Here is a 25,232-nt window from a genome sequence, read left to right on the forward strand (position 1 = left end):
GCCCGAGCGGGGCTCCAGTCCTAGCCCCAAGCGCCCGCCCGAGCGGCGGCCGGGAGTGGGTCCCGCTCGCCGTCATTGGCTGTGCGGCTGGGGGCGGAAGGAAGACTTTGGCTGCGCCCGCCGCCCCAGTGAGCCCCACATTCCCGCGGACGGCTTCGCGGGCGCGGATCGGCGGGACCCGGACGCCAGCGGGGAGGTCGGCGCAGCCCGGTCCCACCCCGAGCGCGGGAGCCGGCGGGGCAGATCAGCGCGTCCCTATTGACAGGTCAGTGAGGGGCTCCCAACGCCGCCCGTGAGCAGTCGCAGGGGAGTGGGCGCCGGGGACGCCCCGGAAGGGGGCTCGCCCTCTGCCACGGGCGCCCTGTCTCCTCCCGTGGGGCGGCCTCGGGTCGCGGAGGCTCCGCTCCCTCCTGAGCCGCCTCGCAAACTCTCCCCGGCTCTCAGCGGTTTGGCTCCTTGCTCTGGACACCCCCGAATCTGTCCCCTTCGTGCCGGCTACAACCTTACTGCCGGCTAGCAGCCTCCGCTGCCCGGCTCTCCCTGTTCTCGGGGTGACTTCATGGGGCTACAGTGGGACGCAATGTCCTTGGTCCCGGGATGACCCGCTTCTGTCCCGGACGCAGGGAGCCGGGGAGGTCTGCCCTCGCGTCTGCCGCTGCAGAGGTTGATTGATTTCCCTGTGCAAGTGCAGACAGTTGTGCACTTTGCGGAGCGTGTCTCTAGGTGCATTCTGATTATTCCTGCCTTTGTGGTGTGTGCGGTCACGCTTGTGTTTGGCGCCTACCTGGATTTCTGGGGTCATCCGTCCCTTCCTGGGGACTCGCTGCTCACACACTGACAGCCGCTTTGTACCTTACCTTGCTCGCGTGAGTCTTTTCACCTGTCTCCGGCGGCTCCAAATCCGGTAAGTTCTACCTGGCGCAGAACATCCTGGCGTTCCCCAGCCGTGGTTTCCCGAGCTCTTGGTTGTAGGAAAACGCACCAGCTACCTTTCCCTTTTCCGTGATCTGATGAGACGCTGGAATCCTTCGTTTCCCTGCCGAGGTGCATGCATCATGGGCAAATTGTTTGAGTTCTAATTGAGGAGGGAGGTGTGTGATGTGCCGTCCTGCGGGGAGTAGAAGGACCCCTTCATTCACAGAAACATCTTGTTGAGTACCAGACCAGGTTAGCGGGCTGCACCTGCTCGCTTTCCACCGCCAGACGCCTGGGGCCCCGTTGGTCCCAGTTTTGGTGTCAGACTCCAGAGACAGGGTCCGTCTCCTATTGTCCTTCGTTTCCTCTGCCCGTTAAATTTCCTTCGGAAAATTCTCTGCTGAAGTATTAAGCACTTGGGTGGTTCTTTGCGGGGGATAATGGGATCCGATGGCTGCATGACGTCTCAAAGCCATTGCATTTGGTTCAGTCCAGACACCAGGTGCAAAGGGCGGGAAATAAGCAGTGATTAGGTCCTGGGCAAGTCCCAGGCCGACCCGAGGGACCATGCCTCAAGATCTTTCTTCTCAGGTGCTTTTCACTTTAGATTTTTCAGATTCATTGTCAGACAATTGCCTATCAACGGGAGAAGAGTCAAGATAAGCAATACTCTTCTTCAAAGGTTTACCTCATAATGCAGTCTTGCAGCCCAATGCATCCTTAAAAAAAAGAAAAAAAAAGCAGTATTTAGCCTGTGTTTTAGCTTATTCGTGAACTAGCTCCTAGACATGATTAAATATGTTTTGTGACTAAACTGCTTTATTTTGCTAAGTATAAAGGCATTTTGCCCCACTCTCACACCCCACCACTTACACCCTTTATAATCAGCACGTAGCTCATAGGTAACGTGAATGGGCTCTTGAAGCGTGTGTTAGTGAGACTGTCTCGCATTGACACCACCCCACAGAGCACGTCCCAGTAACCTTCAAATGCTGGGCATTGTGGTGATGGGGAACCATTTGCCAACCTCTGAAGTATTCTGGGAATAGTGAGTTCCAGAAAATGGGTGGGGTATTCCATTTTTGTGTTTGTGTTTGAAGTTTATTATTTATTTGGCTTATTTATTTATTTATTTATTTTACTATTTTTGATTCCTCTACATAAGGCAAAGTGCTTGAAGAGCTTCACCACACACACATTTACGGTTCTCATTAAAGAAGCCTCACATAAGGTAAGATCCATTCTGTTCTCCCTGCTGTTGGTTAGTTCAATTCAACAGATTTTACTGGATGTCTGTGATGTAAAGAGATAAATAACGGTATGCTGGTGTGTGGCTTCAAATCTATCAGAAGGTTTATTTGCAGGCTTCCTGAGTTTCTTTTTTATTTTTCTTTTTTAATGAGGGCAGATGAAGGATGACAGAGCTGATTGGTGAGAATGATTAATCACACTAATCATTAAGTAAACTTGGAGTCATACATTTTTCCTAAGAATGAAAGATTAAGCCATCACAGGCAAAATTCTCTGATTTGGCCTCTACTCTAGATCAAGTCTCAGCCCATTTGATAATATTTCTTCTCTGGGCTTACTCTTCTCCCTGTGCTTGTAAAGTCTGTAGAATTTATATTTAACTGTTTTATATTTAAATATTTTTTAAAGATTTACTTAGTTATTAGGGAAAAGCAAAAAGTAAAATTATGGCTGAATTTTTGTGTTTTGCTCATTTGGGTTTTTTAAATAGTAATTTAAGAACCTGGAAAATTATGAAAAAGCCTTTGACATCAGGCACTGGTGTAGGTCTCACTTGCCTGGCTCCTGGCACCCATGAACCATTCAGTAAATATTTGTTAAATGAAACTAGAAGCCAAAAAGTAGTGTGGCAGAAGAATTTTCTTCAAATAGATATATACGGAACATATTGTATAATTACATTACTACATTAATACAAAGCATCACAGACTTAACTTTTATAGGCTATTTCATTATTGTTCATAATGACAACTAACAAAACAATAAAGCCTTCAAGTTAGTTAATGGAATTAGGGAACCCAACAGAGAGGAAGCTCAAATTAAGTGCCTGAGTTGGCAGGATTCCTTTTAGCTAACAGATGTACCTACAGAAATCAAGCCAGAGGCCTGATTTGATTCAGTAGTCCATGATACCCACATGTGGACTAGCCTTTGACACAGAACTGGGTAGTCCATCTGTGCATCCACTGTCTTTGCAGGTCCAGGGTAGCAGGCTACCGAGCCACATTCTAGGGCCTCGTCACCTCTGATTCTGATTTGTGGCAGATGTCTCTGTGGGAGAGAGCACTCTGAGATGCTCAGTCACGTGACACAGAACGCCTTCTTCAAGAGCTCCTTATGAATAGAATCCATGCTCGCACTTGCATTACCAGGAAATAGTTATTATTTAGTCTACACTAAGTTTTGACAACAACAACCACAAAAAAATGGAGATTCTGAGTAGTCAAGTAGCCATATACAATTTAACAGTATCTCTAAACATGACATGGCACAATCCAGCCAGAACAGTGTCAATATTTCAATCCTCTGAATTCATATCAGGAACAGGATAGACTGTCATTAATATTTCCTGAGTTCCTAACTTTTAAATGATTATTTATCAAGTTGTATTAAGATGGGAGATCAGTTGGTCCAGACTTATGATTTGTATTATGGGCTTGAACGTTGATGCTGATGCTGTTACAGGCAACAGTGAACAGGTCTGGAAATTGTTAGCCTATAACAGTTGTTAAAAATCGTGACTTAAGAAGGTAACAGCCCTGAATACAATTTTTGATGGGAAACAAAAGCATAGGTGGTTGTAAGAACCTGTTTCAGACTCAGAAAGACAGGAAGATGACTTAACCATAGTTAAAATACTAAAGTAATTCATTCAGGGAACATTTAACATATAGATTCCTTCCCCAGGGGTAGCCAAGACAGCAGCCTTCCTGATTCATTTGTCACGGTAGTCTAGTACTGATCAACAGTGCCTGGCTATCTATCAACTGTTGCCAATTAAGCTGGTTTTGTTCTTACTCGCTTTCACTTTTCCTATGACCAGGATTATAGCAGAGGGATTTATCTTCTCATTTCTTAAATAGAACATTCAGAACATGCTGTAAAATGCAACTGTAACAGAAAGTGCAGTCAAGTCCTACTGGGCAGGTTGACTTACTGGCCTCAGACTGAGAGTCTTAAACTTTGAAATAAAAGGTACATATGAATCATTTCAAAGGCTTGTGTTAAGTGTATACATTACAAAAAAAGAAGGAAGAGGAGGAAGAGGAAGAGTTCTGGGCTCAAAAATCAGTTATGTTTTCACTGCGTAAGCTATAATTAAATTTTATTTCTATTTCTTAATGAAAATACCCATATTGTTTTTCTGATTAAAATTCAATTCATATTCTTTGTACCAACATTCAGATACAGACATACACAAAATAGAATATGAACATACCCATAATATCACCCGCTAACAAATCATATGTTAACAGCTTGGTGCATAACCTCTTACTTCCTTTAGTTTAGTTTAGTCTGGTTTGGTTTGGTTTTGCATGCCTCTAAAATTGTGGACGCATGTGTAGTAGCAGTGGCCGTGATAGTAGTTTTTTTTTTTTTTCTTTACAAAAACAGAATCATACTATGCATGAGTCTGAAGCTTACTTTTTGACTCTGCCATACATCTTTCCATGCTAGAACATATAATCCTTTTGATTACACCAGAATCCTCCATTTGTATGACTCTTCCATCATTTATTCAACAAATCCTTTACTCATGGTCATCTTGGTAGCTCCAATGTTTAGCTACAGCGTACATCTTTGTGCATGTGCATCTTAAATGTGTCTGATTTTGTCCCCATAGGGTAAATTATCAGAATTCATTATTTATATTATTAGCCTATATGCCATATATTTTTGGGTAAAAAAGGAAGCACTCAATAATTCATCCAACAAGTAGTAGATATTCCCCACTGTGACCCAGAGTGTCTTCTATATGCCCAACATTATTTTTTGCACTTAAATAACAATTTTTATTGCTGTTTAACATTCATAGAGAAAACACACAAGTCATAAGTACATAGTTTATGATTTATGTGTTCAACTTGAACACACTCATATAAATGGAATCCAGGTCAAAAATAAATATTTACCAATCCCCTCCTTTGTGCTCTTCATGTGCCTTGGCAACCAATTGATTATTCTAACAATTACTCACGAGAAAGTCCTTCGTGAGTTTGTTGACCTTGATTTTCATAGTTGAGTGCTAAATTATGGGAACTATGCCTTTAAGATTGACAGTGGAATATTGACTGATGCTTCTCAGACCTTCAAGGACTCCTTGTCGACAAAGTTGGCCTGGTTCAGCTGAATTAGTTTCCAAGATCCTTCATTCTGTCCTCTTATCACTTTATCATCCCTAGCAATTTTGGTCTTATATTTATCCATTCGATCCTGCTTGGCTCATATTTGGATTGATATGATAAACTTTCGATAACAAAAGAAACTCAGTAACTTGTTTTTCATTTGATTTCCTCTTGTTGGCCACCCAGCTCAGATGAGTATAGATGGATTTAGAGTTGGAAAAGGAATCCTGGGCTCTCAGTTTGTGGTTTCTGTCTCCAGCTGTCTCCTTCTGCCATCCTTTGTCTTAAGGAGTACAAATAATGACCTTCAAAATTTACTTAACTTTTGGAGACCTCAGTTTCTTGATTTTTAAGGACTTCCAGCTTCTCAATTCTATGAAAAACGTTTCCCTTTAATGTTGTGGTTGTTGTTTCTTGTTTGGTTTTTGTTTTAGTATTGTTAGATTTGCTTTTTCATAGAGGAAAGTTAATATTGAGTGACTGTAAGGAGAGACGGAATGAGTTAGATACATGAAAAGTGTTTTAAGTTAGTTCCACAATGAATGAGAAGAGGAAATATTTGCTTCTTTTCTGTCCATGTGTTTTCATTCCTTGTGTTATTTTTCTAAGAAGCTGAGGTCTGGATGCGTTTCCGAGCACAATACTGCTGATACTGATCACTCTCAGGCTGAGCACAGTAGTGAGCACAATACTGATCACTGCTCACATCACCATGGCTATGATCTAGATGAAGTACTACTCAAAGTAGTTCACGCACCAGTGCCAGCCCTTGAATTGTTAATTACTCATTCACCATGAGAGCTGGAACTTGAGTCAGAATATAAATCAAGTAAGGCACTAAGCACACTTTCTAGTTTAGATGGCTTTTTTGGTGGTAAGACCTTCTTGAAGAAGGAAGCAGTGCTTTGCAAGTTCCTCTTCTCACAAGGACTCATAACCCATATATTCCCGAGGGACCCAAGTGGCTACTCTGCGTGGCATTGATCTCTAATGTGGGGCTTTGTAGTTAAATTGAGAAATTTATAAAAATGTAAACATTTTCTCCTTCTGTACTGATTTTCTATTGAAATTGGGGTTTTTTTGAGGGGAGGGTGTGTTTATCCTTGAGATAGAGTGACTAACAGCACCATGGTACATGATGTTGCTGAATGCAGTAAATTATAATACCCTTCCCTACAATGATCAGCATATTGTCCTTGACCCTTTTTATCTCCACAGACGAGCACAGGGACAAAAGTTGTGATTATAAGGGACTTGGTAATTTTCAAAGGATGGGATTATCATAGAATTTAACTTAACACTTTAAATAAAAAACAATGCATCTTACTTCCACATCCAGTCACATCTTCACTGACTCACTGTGGTAAACTCCCTTTCGATTTTTATTGTGCTCTTCAGAATACATTCGTTCCAACCACTCAGCTATGTTCATGATAATGTATTTCAGTATTAACAGCAGATTCCTCCATCCTTTCCTCAATTATCCTGGTGGACACTTGACTCAATAAAATCTTTGTTGAATATTGTTGAGAGACACAATCGTTTGATAAAAGTATGGTCAGAGTTTCCTCTAGAGCCTGGAACTATTAATTTTATTGCCATAACTATTAATTTTATTGCCATAAAATATTTATAAATTTAGTGAGTGTGCATAATTTTTATTTACTATTGAATAATTACCCTTTGACTAATCAATATGAATACAAGATCATGTATTCATTCATTCATTCAATAAATATTATCATGCAACCAAAAACAGAACAAATAGGAACTACCTCTCCAAGAAGCTTCAAGTTTCATCATTCCTTTATCCTTTCAATCTTGCAAGCATCCAACAGATACTTATTGAGCATCTTTATACCAGAAACTGTGCTGAATCATGGATAGAAAGATGAATCCTTGGAGAGACCTTCAAGATGGAGAAGGAGTAAGATGTGGAGATCACCTTCCTCCCCACAGATACATCTACGTGTGGAACAACTACAGAACACCTACTGAAGACTGGCAGAAGACCTCAGTCTTCCCAAAAGGCAAAAAACTCCCCACGTACCTGGGTAGGGCAAAAGAAAACAGAAAAAAACAGAGACAAAAGAATACGGACGGGACCTGCATCTCAGGGAGGGAGCTGTGAAGGAGGAAAGGTTTCCACACACTACGAAGCCCCTTCACTGGAGGAGACTGGGGGTGGCGGGGCGGGGGGAAGCATCAGAGCCACGGAGGAGAGCTCAGCAACAGGGGTGCGGAGGGCAAAGCGGAGAGATTCCCACACAGAGGATCGGTGCCAACCAGCAGTCACCAGCCCGAGATGCTTGTCTGCTCACCCACCGGGGCGGGCAGGGGCTGGGAGTTGAGGCTCGGGGTTTGGAAGTCAGATCCCAGTAAAAGGACTGGAGTTGGCTGTGTGAACACAGCCTGAAGGGGGCTAGTGCGCCACAGCTAGCCGGGAGGGAGTCCGGGAAAAGTCAGGAACTGCCTAAGAGGCAAGAGACCATTGTTTCGGGTGCGCGAGGAGAGGGGATATAGAGCACCGCCTAAACGAGCTCCAGAGAGGGGCGCGAGCCACGGCTATCAGCGCGGACCCCAGAGACGGGCATGAGACGCTAAGGCTGCTGCTGCCGCCACCAAGAAGCCTGTGTGCAAGCACAGGTCACTCTCCACACCTCCCCTCCTGGAGTCTGTGCAGCCCGCCACTGCCAGGGTCCTGTGATCCAGTGACAACTTCCCCGGGAGAACGCACGCACAGCGTGCCTCAGGCTGGTGCAGTGTCACACCAGCCTCTGCCGCCACAGGCTTGCCCCGAACTCCGTACCCCTCCCTCCCCGTGGCCTGAGTGAGCCACAGCCCCTGAATCAGCTGCTCCTTTTTTCTTTCTTTTTTTAAAATTAGGTTATGTGAAATCTTTGTTTTTAATGTAGGCACTTATCACTATAAACTTCCCTCTGAGTACTGCTTTTGCTGTGTACTGTTTTTTTTTAAATTAATTATTTATTTATTTTTGGCTGTGTTGGGTCTTCGTTTCTGTGCGAGGGCCTTCTCTAGTTGCGGCGAGCGGGGGCCACTCTTCATTGCAGTGCGCAGGCCTCTCTTGTTGCGGAGCACAAGCTCCAGATGCTCAGGCTCAGTAGTTGTGGCTCACGGGCCTAGTAGCTCCGTGGCATGTGGGATCTTCCCAGACCAGGGCTCAAACCCGTGTCCCCTGCATTGGCAGGCAGATTCTCAACCATGCGCCACCACGGAAGCCCCAGCTGCTCCTTTAACCCCATCCTGTCTGGGCGCAGAACAGACGCCCTCAGGCAGCAGCGGAACAGACGCCCCCAGCCTCAGGAGCAGCGGATTAAATCTCCACAATCAACTTGATGTACCCTGCATCTCTGGAATACCTAAATAGACAACAGATCGTCCCAAAATCAAGGCGGTGGACTTTGGGAGCAACTGTAGACTTGGGGTTTGCTTTCTGCACCTAATTTGTTTCTGGTTATATGTTTATCTTAGTTTAATATTTAGAGTTTATTATCACTGGTAGATTTGTTTACTGATTTGGTTGCTCTTCCTTTTTTTTATATATATAGATATATTTTTCCTTTTTCTCTTTTTGTGAGTATATATGTGTATGCTTCTTTGTGTGATTTTGTCTGTATAGCTTTGCTTTTACCATTTGTCCTAGGGTTCTGTCTGTCCTTTTTTTTTTTTTTTAGTATAGTTTTTAGTGCTTGTTATCATTGGTGGACTTGTTTTTTGGTTTGGTTGCTCTCTTCTTTCTTTCCTTTTTTTATTAATTTTTAATTTTTTTATTTTTAATACTTTAAAAAATTTTATTTTAATAACTTTTATTTTATTGTATTTTTTTTTCTTTATTTATTTTTTTCTCCCTTTTCTTCTGAGCCATGTGGCTGACAGGGTCTTGGTGCTCTGGTTGGGTGTCAGGCCTGAGCCGTTGACGTGGGAGAGCTGAGTTCAGGACATTGGTCCACCAGAGACCTCCCGGCTCCACGTAATATCAAATAGTGAAAGCTCTCCCAGAGATCTCCATCTCAATGCTAAGACCCAGCTCCACTCAACAAATAGCACGCTACAGTGCTGGACACCCTATGCCAAACAACTAGCAAGACAGGAACACAGCCCCACCCATTATCAGAGAGGCTGCCTAAAATCATAATAAGGTCACAGACACCCCAAAAACACACCACCAGACCCAGTCCTGCCCACCAGAAAGACAAGATCCAGCCTCATCCACCAGAACACAGGCACCAGTCCCTTCCACCAGGAAGCCTACACAACCCACTGAACCAACCTTAGCCACTGGGAGCAGACACCAAAAACAACAGGAAATATGAAGCTGCAAACTGCAAAAAGGAGACCCCAAACACAGTAAGTTAAGCAAAATGAGAAGACAGAGAAACACACAGCAGATGATGGAGCAAGGTTAAAAACCCACCAGACCAAACAAATGAAGAGGAAATAGGCAGTCTATCTGAAAAAGAATTCAGAGTAATGAGAGTAAAGATGATCTAAAATCTTGGAAATAGAATGGAGAAAATACAAGAAACATTTAACAAGGAACTAAAAGAACTAAAGAGCAAACAAACAATGATGAACAACAAAATAAATGAAATTTAAAATTCGCTAGAAGGAATCAATAGCAGAATAACTGAGGCAGAAGAACGAATAAGTGATCTGAAAGATAAAAGAGTGGAAATAACTACCGCACAGCAGAATAAAGAAAAAAGAATGAAAAGAATTGACACAAGTCTCAGAGACCTCTGGGACAACATTAAAAGCACAAACGTTCGAATTATAGGGGTCCCCGAAGAAGAAGAGAAAAAGAAAGGGACTGAGAAAATATTTGAGGAGATTATAGCTGAAAAATTCCCTAATATGGGAAAAAAAATAATCAAGTCCAGGAAGTGCAGAGAGTCCCATACAGGACAAATCCAAGGAGAAACACACCAAGACACATATTAATCAAACTACCAAAAATTAAATACAAAGAAAAAATATTAAAAGCAGCAGGAGAAAAACAACAAATAACGTACAAGGGCATCCCCATAAGCTTAACAGCTGATCTTTCAGTAGAAACTCTGCAAGCCAGAAGGGAGTGGCAGGACATATTTAAAGTGATGAAAGGGAAAAACCTACAACCAAGATTACCCAGCAACGATCTCACTCCGATTTGACAGAGAAATTAAAACCTTTACCAACAAGCAAAAGCTAAGAGAATTCAGCACCATCAAACTAGCTTTACAACAAATGCTAAAGGAACTTCTCTAGGCAGGAAACACAAGAGAAGGAAAAGACCTACAATAACAAACCCAAAACAATTAAGAAAATGGTAATAGGAACATACATATCGATAACTACCTTAAATGTAAATGGATTGAATGCTCCAACCAAAAGACATAGACTGGCTGAATGGATACAAAAAAAGACCCATATATATGCTGTCTACAAGAGACCCACTTCAGACCTAGAGACACATACAGACTGAACCTGAGGGTATGGAAAAAGCTATTCCATGCAAATGGAAATCAGAAGAAAGCTGGAGTAGCAATTCTCATATCAGACAAAATAGACTTTAAAATAAAGACTATTACAAGAGACAAAGAAGGACACTACATAATGATCAAGGGATCAATCCAAGAAGAAGATAGAACAATTGTAAATATTTATGCACCCAACATAGGAGCACCTCAGTACATAAGGCAAATGCTAACAGCCATAGAAGGGGAAATTGACAGTAACACAATAATAGTAGGGGACTTTAACACCCCACTTTCACCAATGGACAGATCATCCAAAATGAAAATAAATAAGGAAACACAAGCTTTAAATGATACATTAAACAAGATGCACTTAATTGATATTTATAGGACATTCCAACCAAAAACAACAGAATACACTTTCTTCTCAAGTGCTCATGGAACATTCTCCAGGATAGATCATATCTTGGATCACAAATCAAGCCTTGGTAAATTTAAGAAAATTGAAATCGTATGAAGTATCTTTTCCGACCACAATGCTATGAGACTAGATATCAATTACAGGAAAAAATCTGTAAAAAATACAAACACAGGGCTTCCCTGGTGGCGCAGTGGTTGAGAGTCCACCTGCCGATGCAGGGGACGCGGGTTTGTGCCCTGGTCCAGGAGGATCCCACATGCCGCGGAGTGGCTGGGCCCGTGGGCCATGGCTGCTGGGCCTGTGTGTCCGGAGCCTGTGCTCCGCAACAGGAGAGGCCGCAGCAGTGAGAGGCCCGCATACCACAAAAGAAAACAACAAGAAAACCAAAAACAAAAATACAAACACATTGAGGCTAAACAATACATTACTAAATAACCAAGAGATCACTTTAGAAATCAAAGAGGAAATCAAAAAATACCTAGAAACAAATGACAATGAATACACGACAACCCAAAACCTATGGGATGCAGCAAAAGCAGTTCTAAGAGGGAAGTTTATAGCAATACAATCTTACCTCAAGAAACAAGAAACATCTCAAATTAACAACCTAACCTTACACCTAAAGCAATTAGAGAAAGAAGAATAAAAAAACCCCAAAGTTAGCAGAAGGAAAGAAATCATAAAGATCAGATCAGAAATAAATGAAAAAGAAATGAAGGAAACAATAGCAAAGATCAATAAAACTAAAAGCTGCTTCTTTGAGAAGATAAACAAAATTGATAAACCATTAGCCAGACTCATCAAGAAAAAAAGGGAGAAGACAGAAATCAATAGAATTAGAAATGAAAAAGGAGAAGTAACAACTGACACTGCTGAAATACAAAGGATCATGAGAGATTACTACAAGCAACTATATGCCAATAAAATGGACAACCTGGAAGAAATGGACAAATTCTTAGAAAAGCACAACCTTCTGAGACTGAACCAGGAAGAAATAGAAAATATAAACAGACCAATCCCAAGCACTGAAATTGAGACTGTGATTAAAAATCTTCCAACAAACAAAAGCCCAGGACCAGACAGCTTCACAGGCAAATTCTATCAAACATTTAGGGAAGAGCTAACACCTATCCTTCTCAAACTCTTCCAAAATATAGCAGAGGGAGGAACACTCCCAAACTCATTCTACGAGGCCACCATCACCCTGATACCAAAACCAGACAAAGATGTCACAAAAAAGAAAACTAAATGCCAATATCACTGATAAACATATATGCAAAAATCCTCAACAAAATACTAGCAAACAGAATCTAACAGCACATTAAAAGGATCATACACCATGATCAAGTGGGGTTTATCCCAGGAATGCAAGGATTCTTCAATATATGCAAATCAATCAATGTGATGAAACATATTAACAAGTTGAAGGAGAAAAACCATATCATCATCTCAGTAGATGCAGAAAAAGCTTTCCACAAAATTCAACAGCCATTTATGATAAAACCCCTCCAGAAAGTAGGCATAGAGGGCACTTAACTCAACATAATACTGACAGAAGCTGGCTCGAACTCACAGTTATTGCAGCAGAGGGAAGGGATATGGCAAATCTCACATGAAGTCTTACATTTTCTACTCAGAAGTGACATGTCACTTTTCCCCAAATTTTATTGGTCAAAACAAGTCATGTGGCCACCCTCATTTCAGAGGGGGTGGAAACACGCAGCCCTACAACATACCTGGACAGAGGGAAGAATGGCAGAAACATGTGAACATCACCAAGGACCATAGGTCTCAAATTTATCCCTCTTTTACCTCCAACCTCCCCAGAGAGAAGAAATGTAATGAACATAAAATTTGGAGACATAGGGGTATAGATTTGAATGCCAGTCCTGCTTCTATGTGGCTGGGTAGCCTTGGGCAAGCTTTTAAATTCTCTGATCCTTAATTTTCTCATTGGTTAAAGAAAGGTGAGGGATAATAATAACTAGAGTAGAGAGCTGTGAAGATTGAAGAATATACACCTGCACCATGTACACACACACACACACACACACACACACACACACACAACTAGTATATGCTTTTATTTAATACATATTGGCTGCTGTCATTCATTTTGTTGTTGTTTTTCCAAACTAGTTTGTCTGGACATTCCTTCTCCTACGCAAGCATCCCAGGTCCACCTTTCCCTGCCTGTCATGTTCTGTTCCCATTCCACAATGATTTGGGGATGCTCCCACCATCCCCTCCCCTCTACTTCCTACCACTCTTCTGGCATGATGTGCCCCCCTACATCCCAGGGCACATGACTGAAATAAAAGAGAACTTAGATGTAAGAGCAGTGAGTGATGTGTGAACGTGTGTTTCTGACCAAGGCTATTCCTACAATTGGATAAAAAGCACAGGGCACACAACCTTAAATGGTAAGGTGAAGAGCTCAACCCTGATAAAGGGCAAAGCCAAAGTCTGTTAAATCTTGTATAAGATACTCATGATTTCCATGAGTAAAACCATATTTATTTATATTTTTTAAAAGAATGTGTAACTCTTTTATATAGGTCATCAGTGTAGCAGTCTGTTTTCTATAAATAATTACTCATTATTTTCCAATTTGACCTCCTTGCATTTTTAAGTTGAAATACATTCTGGGAGAATCTGAGCCTACACTTGTTTACTGCATCCATATTGTCTTTGACAGATTCTGGTCTTGAGTTGTTATCTCATATGACAACAGGCTGCTGGGGACTTGATTTCCTCCCACACTTGATAGCCTGCCATGTCATTTTGTTCCATGTTACAAGGAACATGTAGACATTCTCTTTGTTAGCCAGACTTTTGAGTTCATTGTGCTGCCTGAGAGAGAGGGAGAGGGAGAGGGAGAGGGAGAGGGAGAGGGAGAGGGAGAGGGAGAGGGAGAGGGAGAGGGAGAGGGAGAGGGAGAGAGAGGGAGAGGGAGAGGGAGAGGGAGAGGGAGAGAGAGAGAGAGAGAGAGAGAGAGAGAGAGAGAGAGAGGATGCATGAGAGAATATTAAGGCAAGCTCTGCTGCTCTGTTCACACAAAGGATTAGCAGGACGGTGGGAAGTCCCACATGGGAACTTGCTTTCCTGATAAAGGACACAATGTCCTCTTTTCTGTCTTCTGCCTTCCCTGGTAAACCTGGAAGTCCTGGTAGAAGAGTAATTTCAAACCATGAGAGAGCACTTTGTCTCCTTATAGGGTTGGTGTTTTATGTAACCTCTGCCTAAAATCTGACTCATCTGGTACTTATCAATTTAGGGTACCTAGCTAGAGCCTCAGTCATATGATTGCTGATGACTGATGAAAAGCACTGTTAATATCAATGCTCCATATTTTCTTTTCATTTGCAGCTGCATTTTGTGACAACTAGATTTTCTTAAAATTGTTTATTGGTTCCTATTTCAAAAGATACTGGACCCTGGACTGTAAGAGAGTTCATGTGGTTGGGTTTAGCCTCTTGCCACACTAGAGGATTCACCCAAACCAGGGCAGTCAGAGGTGGTTGCTAGTTTAAGTTGTAAGGAGTGTGAGTTCTTTAATCTGCTGAACTTGGTGTTTGAAGACTGTTTGGCACTTACTGCCTAAATCAAGTGTCCCACTTGTACTGTGTTTATTTGCTGCTGTTGTTTCCTTCGGACCCTGTGTGGAAGCTGGAGCTCACTGTTTATTGGGGGATCTCAGTGAGCTTCCCCAGAGTCCACCTACACATTAGTCCTCAATAGAAGACAACTCTCTCTCAAACCTTGAGGGAATTTTGCTAAGTGAAATAAGTCAAACCAAGAAAGACAAATACCACACAATCTCACTTATATGTGGAATCTAAGGAAACCGAAAACAAAAAAAACAAGCTCATAGATAGAACAGATTGGAGGGGGTAGGGTGTGTGTGAAATGGGTGAAGGTGGTCAAAAGGTACAAATTTCCAGTTATAAAATAAATAAGTCATGGGGATATAACATACAGTATGGTGACTATAGTTAATAACACTGCATTGTATATTTGAAGTTGTTAAGACAGTAGATCTTAAAAGTCCGCACCGCAAGGAAGAAAATGTAACTATGGATGGTGGCAGATGTTGACTTACTGTGGTGATCATTTTGCAGTATACAAATGTCAAGTCATTATGTTGTACACCCCAAACTAATACAATGTTATATGTCAATTATATCTCAATTTTTTGAAAAGAAAGAAAACTACTCTCTCTTGACTCAAGATGACTCCAAAGCCCCTCCCTTTGACTGGGTATTTAAACTGCAAGAAAGATATCCTTGACTTCCTCTGAAGATGACTGATGATGTAAGATGAACATAACTGGATCCCATTGATCCTGGAGGCCCAGATTGAGATTCAGACCAGTGGATGGTGGCAGAGTGAAGTCATAAGCAAGGCTGGATGGCCAGTCACCATTCCTGGTCTTCAGGCAGCATCTCCCACCACCATGGATCCAGTTCCCTTGGGCATATTAAACTTCCTCTAACTTATTCTCTGATGCTTCACCTCCTGTACCTGTGGATTAGTGGGCATGATGGTATCAGCAAATATTTGAACTTCTCCAATGCCCATTGAAGAATCAAGCTTAATCAGTGTATTTCTTTAGAAGCTTCTAACATTTTGGCTGACTTACTGCATATTATACTAAGCATATTTCTTAATATCCTTGGGGATAAATCATTTTTCCCCAAGTCGTATGTAGAAAAACTCCAATCTTACTGAAAAGTTGCAAGAATAATAACAATGGACACCTATATATCCTTTAACTAGACTAATCAGTTATTAACATTTTAACACATTTGCTTTATCATCTTTTCTTTCTGTATGTATATGTGTATGTGTACTTATTTTTTTTATTTTGGCTGAACCATTTGAGGGTTAGCTGCTGAAACTGTGACACTTTATAGTTACACACTTTGAACATGTACTTCCTAATAACAAGAACATTCTCCTGTATCACACTTAGGAAATTTAATATTGATATAATGCAATTATCCAATGTACAGTCTATGTCCAGATTTCCCCCGTTATCCTAATAATGTCCTTTATAACAATGTTGTTTTTTCTTTTAATTGGTCCAAGGATCTTTCATCACATTAGAGGATAAATCTTGAAATCTGCATCCTACTTTTTCTTCTCTGATTATTCAGCTGACTACTAAATAATGTAATATGGCCAAAACTGTATGTAACCAGAACTTAGCCTGCCTAAGCTGCCGATTACTAAGCATTATTCTTTTTAAATATACATTTCACTATGGAAAGCATCATCATATGTTGACTGCCAGCCATGGAAGAATGAGAGAACTTATTTAGCAAAATTCATATGTATGAATTATGCTAAGCACTGGACTAATATCCAGAAGGGATGGGCAACGTATACACTATGTAATCAACTAAGGTTCTATTTGTAGCTGTATTATGAGGGACGATGGTTCATTATTTCAAGTAAACACTACGCCTTGGTTAAAAATGTCATCATGTAGACGACTCCATGAGCTTGAGTCCCCACTGGGAAATGCAAGACTTAAAACCCTTATACATACTTGTCATATTCCAATCCATTTCTAAGGAATAGGCTACAAAACATCTTAGTTTAAACAAATACATGACTATAGTTGTCAATAGAGAAATATAAATAGTGGCCTGTTTCATTAATTTGCTAGTACTGAAGTTCTTTTTAGACAACCTATGTCATCACTTTTTCTTTTTCCAAATTGTACCTGTACATGTTATTTTATAGATAGAGAATGGTTATTAGTTTTTGGCATATTCTTAAGTGCAAAATTAGAGAAGTGGATATATTAGATAATTTATGTTCTTCTCTTCCATATGCCTCAATTCTCAAGATATTTTAAGTGGAAATTAAGTTTGGGGTTTAAGTTATGGAGTGAATGAAACATTTACTATAGATCCATTCTTATGTTGAAAATTTACAAGACGAATATTTACAAGAGAATGTACACAAAACAATAGACATTTACAGAAACATACACAAACAGAAAGGTTTTCACTGAACACATTAACCTGGATGCCAATGGGAGATGAAGGGAAATGGAGTGAGGAATTCAGAGAAAGAGGGATCAGTGGTGACAATTAGCCACAAACAGAGGAATATGTATTTAAAGAGGGAGGTAACAGTAGAAACAAGAAAAGAAGGAGTGGCATTTGTCGGGAGTCGTACAAGCTCTCTTATTTTTTCTTATACTGTGTGGCACCAGTGGCCCATGGCTGCCCACTTCTGAGGAGTCTGCTTAAATTTAGGGTGGACTTCATCAAATGCTTATAGAAAACCCATATTTCCAAGCTCTTCCCTGTTTCCCTAGAGCAGCTTTAGAGGCACCCAAAGGCCTCTGGAGCGTGAGAGAGTAGACTGGGGGATACCTTGTGGTCTACCTATAAAGGTTTCAAAAAAAGAGTTATGACAATCACAAAATTAAGTTTATGAGAACAAAATCTTTCCATGTATCATATTCTATAAGGAGACTGTTAAGAGCATTTCCTGATTGGACAAAAACTATATTTGATACAAATTATTTTAACTGTGGAGACAGAATGAAAGACAATGGAAAAGGAAGAAATGCCATTCTCCAACCAGAGCATGGTTGAATGAGAATTTTCAAAAACATGTCTAGTATAATTAAAAATAAGCAAGCTTTTGTGTATACTAATGCTATAATTTAACCAATTCTAGCTGCTCCAAGAATAAAGAGTATTTTTTCTTACTACTCTTCTAAAATATTAGAAATGATCCAAGCTGAGTGGAGGGAGAGAACTGAACCCAAAAGTCCTCATTAAAAATGCTGTAACATCTTGAAGGTTGATCTTTCTTCTTAACCATCTTTCTTCACACTGATTCATTTCAACCTTGTATGATCTTCAAGTCATTATTTCTTTGGCTGTTTGTTTTTTTTCTCTAAATCAAGTGTTTAGCCAATAGCCTTTTCTCCTCCTCCCTAAAGATGACTTTCATTGTTTTGCTACTTCTTAACCAGTTCATGCTTCCTTCAACCTTTAAGTTGCCACTTTTCTCATTTTGGTTTAGACTAAGTGTGTTAACCAAGATGGGTCCGGTTTCCCCAAAGCACAGGACAGAGCCCTCCTTGGTCTTTTCTAGACATCATAAAAGAATCATGAAAAATATTATGCCTAGAACTGGTTTTATATTTGACCTTTTTATCCAGAAAATTATCCACTTAAACTCTTTTTCTAAGGGAGTATCATTTTAAAATAATTATTCTTACTAAGGCAGTGATTTGGACATAAAATCTTCACAAGAAATTTAGATACAGCAAAAATTTATTAAGAATAATAGTTTGATTTCCCCAGGAAAACACTGCTATATAAATGCAAGGGAAGTCATACCTATCAATATAATTACTTTTTAGGCTATACAAAGATAAGATGGTCAAAACAGTTACATTCATTCCCTTCTGAAATACTTTCTGGTGTGTTTTTTTTTTTTTTTTTTAGTAGCTTTACTCAGTCTACACTGTTTTGCATGTCAAGAAATGTATATTCTGAATGTCTGTGGACTATACCTTATGTGGATAATTAACTTTTAAAAATGAGGACAAAATAATTAGTCTAACAGAAAAGTATTCTGAATATAATATAATTTAATTATTTTGCTGAGCCTTAGGCTAATCCAGAGAGATAAAAGTCATCACCAAGGGCTTTCCTGGTGGCGCAGTGGTTGAGAGTCCGCCTGCCGATGCAGGGGACACGGGTTCGTGCCCCGGTCTGGGAAGATCCCACATGCCGCGGAGCGGCTGGGCCCGTGAGCCATGGCCGCTGAGCCTGCGCGTCCAGAGCCTGTGCTCCGCAAAGGGAGAGGCCGCAGCGGTGAGAGGCCCGCGTATGGCAAAAAAAAAAAAAAAAAAAAAAAGTCATCACCAAGGTAAAGAGAATTAATAAGAGATTGGACTGAATCCAAAGCCACCTAATGACCTACCCTAGAGATTGACTTTTAACATAAATCACAGATACCAAGCTGTTACTTTGCCATTTCTTTAATTTTCACCAAAGTACCATAAAAAAGTTCTGATTATATTTTCTGATCATTCTTTGGAACCCCAGATAAAGATGACTGTTCATTTTAATTTTTTTGGCTGCCATTGTCCAGTCTAGACCATGAATTCCAGGGCTTATTCAGAATCTTCATCTCTCCACACTTCTTTTCATGAGATGGTTCTCGAACCCTATGAGATAGCAGATAGACTCAGTTTTTTTTTTTTTTTTGCGGTATGCGGGCCTCTCACTGTTGTGGCCTCTCCCGTTGTGGAGCACAGGCTCCGGACGCGCAGGCTCAGCGGCCATGGCTCACGGGCCCAGCCGCTCCGCGGCATGTGGGATCTTCCCGGACCAGGGCACGAACCCGTGTCCTCTGCATCGGCAGGCGGACTCTCAACCACTGCGCCACCAGGGAAGCCCTAGACTCAGTTTTTTTTCTTACTTGCTTTTGCTTTTTATTGCGCTGATACTGGGAATCACAGTGAGATTCTACTCATTTTCAAACAAAATTCTTCTCTCAAAGCGTTGTATTGATTAAGTAGGAGCAGTTCTCAAATAGGCGAATATATGGATGGATTTAATCAGCTCTGAATAAGCTTAGTAGTAAGATAATAAATAAACTTTATTTTCAGTATTGCAAGCCCAGGGGTAAGTGCTGCCATTGACTGCTGGTCAAGATTTATCTTTAGAGAAGAGTGAGTGGCTAGTCTGTATTGTCAGCACCAATCTTCTCTCACCTAGCACAACCTAAAAGGCCACTAGGCAAAGAGAAAGTGTTGAGGGAAAAGATAATCATGCAAATTGTAAAGGAAAGCTCAAGGTCTTGTATAAAATATTTAACATTTAACAAGGTCTTGTATAAACATGCTGTTTTCTAAGTAGAACTAAAAGCAGCTGTGCTCAGATGTGACAAATTCCCTTCTAGATTCTGGAGATGGTAGTTTCTGTATTCTACAGAGAAAGAAACCCAGTTTATCATCTAAAACTATTCATTACGTTATACTGTTAAATTTTACATTTGTAGACCAGAAAAAGCCTTTACCGTATCACATTAATACTTTATCAAATCGTTGCTAATGGTTTGGGAGAACACCTTTTGGAGAATGACACAGCAGGGCTTGATAAGGATGAAATGTTGATTTGACATCATAACAGCTAGGGGACTCTTTGAATAATGTCTGCAAGGGAACAAAGCAGCTTGTCCCAGTTTTCCACAACAAAAAAAACTTTCAAAGAGTTGTTATTCACATAGAAATGTATTTAAATAAAGGTCAGAAACTCAAGAGATTGCTGTGACAGGTTTGAGGTTGACTGTAGGCAGAGTTTTATACATGTTGCATTGTAGAAGTCAAGGCCCTGGCAGAGGCTCTGCCCACAGACAGGCTGGCGGCCAGGGGTCTGGAGATGCTTAGGTGAGAGAACTCAAGAGTTGAGGGCCTGTCAGCTCTTCTTCCTTTTACCAAGTAGCAAGGTACACACTAGAGAGTATGCTTTGTTCCTCCAAAACTTTAGAGCCCTAATCACCCCATGGGAAGGAAAGCTTCCATTCTTTCAGAGGAGTCACAGTGGCTGGGCGCTGAGTGACATGGAAGCAGAGACCCACCCCCACCCCCCGCCAAGGTCTGACTTATCCGTGCGGTCCCTCCATCTCCCAACCCGCTGGGCTCACGGTGAGATTATAGTCAGTCCTTGCTCACTTCAGGAGGTGACTGCCTTTTGTAGATTTCTCCTCAGCACAGTTCTTTATTCCAAGAGACAAAGGGAAAGCTGGCTGACCATGAACTTAAACATATCCACAGATCTTCATTTATAATATTGTGATCTCACTGTCTCATTTTCCTTTCTCAAAAATCACTTTCTGAGAATGGCTCAGAAAAAAAGCATCACAATCCCCACATAGCTTTACGTGCTACCTGAAATGAGAGTCTGCTGTCGCTGCCCCTAGATAGGTCAAGGCTATGCATTTAAGATGAAGTTGCTTTCTTCTTTCCTTTGAACCCAATCTGTTTGGAAGAAACAGCCCAAAAAGCAGCATCCTGAAACACACTTGTTTGATTTTGTTTCCACAGTACCTCCTTGGGCCTCATTCACACTGTCCCAGTGCCTAAACACACACAATTTTGATCGTCCTCAGCATTATACATAGATTGTCAAAACAGTCACCAGAGAGAAAGAAGATTTATCAATTTTTAAAACATCTATAAGAAAATGAGAACTAATGTCATCAAATTAAAATGATTTCTAACACTTCATATGCTCTATTGTTTCAGAGTAGAAAAGTGAAATGAAATTCGTATATCTGTCATTTTAAATTAAGAAGTATTCTGGAAGTAATATTAAATCTAAAGTATTGGGGGAGGATGTTTAGAGAAGTTACTTAATTGTGAAATGTCAAATAAGGACACAAGGTTTCATCTGTTGATTCCTACCATCTTCCAATGTCACTTGGAAGATCAGATGCTTTCGCCAAATCTTAACCTCATTTGCTATAAACTATTCCATACACATTTGAGGCTCACAAGTGGGCTTTTGTCTGAAAGAAGGTGATCTTCAGGATGTGAAAAGTGCTCTTGGAATATTTACACTGTAAAGAGATACCTTTGTTTTAGCAAGTGGTCTGGCAGCCAGTTGTGAGCCCTGCCACTGAATTGCCAGTGACATTATCTGTGCCTCCAACCTCACCTCCAGAAAATTATACGGTTCTGGGTAGCGAAGGTGGTTTTAGAAAAATCAGCCAATTCCAGCTGAATCGATGACCTGCACGTGTCAGAATTATTGGACTAGCAAAGACCTGGAAGTTCCTCTAGTCTTTCTAGGCATCGAGAAAGAACTGTCTACCAGCCCTTTACTTGGATGGCCTTTTATCATTTTCGAAGTATGATTTTGGACACGGGATCACATCCTAACTTAGGATCTCGTGGAGAGGTAGGAAAGGTGTCATTGGACAAATGGGAAAACTGAAATATCAAGACTGAACTGTGAGCTTGTTCAAAATAAGTGGCAGGTGGGAACTAATTACCTGAGTCTCATCATTTTCTCTTCCTACCATATTTGAGGAAACTAAGAATGCTGTTCAGGCATGGGTTCTTGTCAGTCCTCTGTCGCTGACTAGCTGTGAACCCTGAGTAAATCACAATTTCTTTGCTGATCAGTTTCTTCATCTGCAAAGTGGGAATAATAATTTCTGCTCTACCTCCCTTACAAACTAGTTTGTGTGAGGAGCAACATAAAATGCACAGCCCCTACCTTCTTGCCCATTCCAGAAAAAGAGTATGTAAAATCATTACTACCAAACGGTAGGAAAATTGAGACCGGATGGTATAAAGGGTGAGGATGGGCAGAGCTGAAAGTCCCGGCTTATCTTCTAATTAGATACATTTCTTTTGTCAAATCGATCAGCTTCTTTGTCCCCAGTTTCCTCAGCTAGACTTAAGAGGTCTTACCAAAACATCTTGAAGATTTCTTTTGATCCAGCCCATGAGATTCTTTCCTAGTTTTCTTGCCTATACATCATGCTGTCTCTGAGATGCTGCTGTTTTCCCCTAAAGCATTTATGTGCTGTATGAGACAAGGTATTGCCAGATCACTGTGACACATTTGCAGTCCCACCGTGATTCTCTCTCTCCCTCTCTCTTTCTAAGGGTTGTTAGGAGCCTGTAGCAGACTTAGTGGAATTAAAATCAGCAGGCAAAGTGTAATGAGGACTAGGAGTCAAATTATTTTAGGAAGCGCTAGAACTGCCTGTGGCCCCCTCTGAGGAGCCACTAAGATGAGTAGCCTGCTTGACTGCCGACAGGGCAGCCCTCTCAGGAGGGTCCCCTCCTTCCCAGGGATCATTAGTGCCACTCAGCCACAGCCACAGCGGCCACTGTCAGCCCCTCAAGGAATCAGCCACTTAATTAGATTTGGGGAACGGAAGGGAAAGGCAAGTTTTCAAGGTAAAATGCAGGGCAGAGGTTAGGGAAAGGGAAAGCCAGGGCAGAGTGGATATTTTCGCATGAGCGTTTCCCTACATCTGATGCAAGGAAATTGGAAATTTACAAAAAAATGATCTAATGCCATAAAGAGCTAGGAAGAGCATCTTTTCTGGATTTGAGGAAAGACAGTCATCCATCGGGAGGGATCATTCTTCCTCAGGCTGCCTCCCTCGCCCCCGCACAAACTAGGCAGAAGCTGGCTATGACTTCTCCAGTCACGGACGCGAGGGTGTCAGAGACACACGGCACCCGCCCCCACGCCTGGAGCCTGCAGAATCATGCTCTGCCCCAGGGCTATCTGCCTGATTCAGTCCACTTTGTTTCCAGTGTTCCTCATAGGGACCCCGTGAGGAGGGGGAACATGGCCAAGAGCATTTCTTTCTCAGCACCCATTCACACACACACACACAGACACACACACACACACACCACACCACATACACACAAACACACACAACCCACACACAGTAAACTCATTTTGGCCCAATCTTAACAATTTACAAAGTGCTTCCCTGTCTATTATCTTGATCCCTGCATAACACAGTGAGGGAATGGGGCAGGTACTATATACCATTTTACAGATGAGAATAGTGAAGCTCAGAAAATGTAGGCAATTTGCCCAACTTCCCAAAGATAAAGGAGAATTCAGGCCTCAAACTTAAATCTCTTGACAGCCAAGCTAGTACTCTTTCTACCATTCAGAGGAAATCAAACCTTTATTCTTCTAAGTTAATCTAAAGGTTTTTTACTGAATGCCTAACATATGCAGAACAAAGTACAGAGGTAGACCTAAAAGAAAAGAACTATGTAGAAATGGCCCCCAAACTCAAGAAGATATATTTTTATAAACAAATTAGCAAATTATGAAAAGCAAACTTACATGTGCAGTGATTCTCCTAAGCATACTAGAAGGAAATACTGGTCTGGAATTATGCTAGTGGGCTGGAGAGTGCGGGGAATTCATTTTCTGGAGGAGGAAGGTTTGGAGCTAACTTTTGGGGTCCTATTCTCAGAGCATGCACTTGGAGCATCTGTTGAAATCTCAGCAGATGGAACGCATCAGAAATATATTTTCCTTTTTATTTCCTTTTTAGTTCCTTGCAGAAACCTGGCACCTAGGGTACTGTGGAGATCAGATAAAAGTGCATTTTTATGTCATCATTTGTAATAGAAAGACAGAAACATTACTTGTTCCTGGGGAAATTATTTCATTCTTTTCCCTCCCCGGTTGATTTTATAATTAAGCCTTTGCTGAAATGAAAACTGGAAGTGAGATTCAAATGTAATTTTTTCTGAATAATGCACTCAGTTGTTTTGGTTTTTTTGTCTTTGTTTTTGCAGTGATGGACACCTGATACCCTTGCTGCCTTTGCTTGGAAACTGAGTTTTGCTGTACTGATTTAACCACCCGCAATGTTTGCTGATACTATCATGACAAAAAGAATGCTGATTCTGTCCCTGTTGACCCCTGTGTGAAACGGCTTTTCATATCCTGTGCATTCTTTGACCTTCCATAAAGATGTCTGAACCTGACTCTTCATCTGTATTCTCGGGGAGTATGGAGAATGGAACTTTCCTCGAGCTATTTCCCACATCCCTGTCCACATCGGTGGACCCGTCCTCAGGCCACCTGTCAAATGTCTATATCTATGTGTCCATATTCCTCAGCCTGTTAGCCTTCCTGCTTCTACTTTTAATCATTGCCCTCCAGAGGCTCAAAAATATCATCTCCTCCAGTTCCTCCTACCCGGAGTATCCAAGCGACGCTGGAAGTTCTTTCACCAACTTGGAAGTCTGCAGTATTTCCTCGCAAAGGTCCACTTTTTCAAACCTTTCCTCCTGAAGAAAATGTAAGAATCCTTCAATGCTGCGGCCCTCGGGGAGTTTTCCCTGGGAAGTGTCGCATGAAGTACGTGCCTCAGGAAAGAAACGCCCATTTTGTTCTTTTCTACTGATTAGACCCAGTTCTCCTTCTCCTTCAGCCCTGATTTCTTTTCCTGTTCATGATGCTTTTCATTGTGAATGTCGGAGTTGATGCTGACAGA

General features: G+C 41.3%; 1 protein-coding gene and 1 long non-coding RNA gene across 2 annotated transcripts; both read left to right on the plus strand.

The window, feature by feature from the left end:
* Positions 1-224: 224 nt before the first annotated feature.
* Positions 225-24,573, plus strand: LOC309974715. Its single transcript, XR_014326900.1, has 3 exons — positions 225-265; positions 2,081-2,146; positions 24,529-24,573. It is a non-coding gene; the product is annotated as an uncharacterized lncRNA (long non-coding RNA).
* Positions 24,574-24,642: 69 nt separating this feature from the next.
* SERTM1 (serine rich and transmembrane domain containing 1) lies at positions 24,643-25,030 on the plus strand (the record flags this gene model as incomplete). Its single annotated transcript, XM_082859412.1, has 1 exon — positions 24,643-25,030. The coding sequence occupies exon 1, from the start codon at positions 24,707-24,709 to the stop codon at positions 25,028-25,030; it is 324 nt and encodes a 107-aa protein (XP_082715538.1). The 5' UTR covers positions 24,643-24,706.
* Positions 25,031-25,232: the final 202 nt, after the last annotated feature.

This window comes from Leucopleurus acutus (genome assembly GCF_964270905.1).
Source record: "Leucopleurus acutus genome assembly, chromosome: 18".
NCBI lineage: Eukaryota > Metazoa > Chordata > Mammalia > Artiodactyla > Delphinidae > Leucopleurus > Leucopleurus acutus.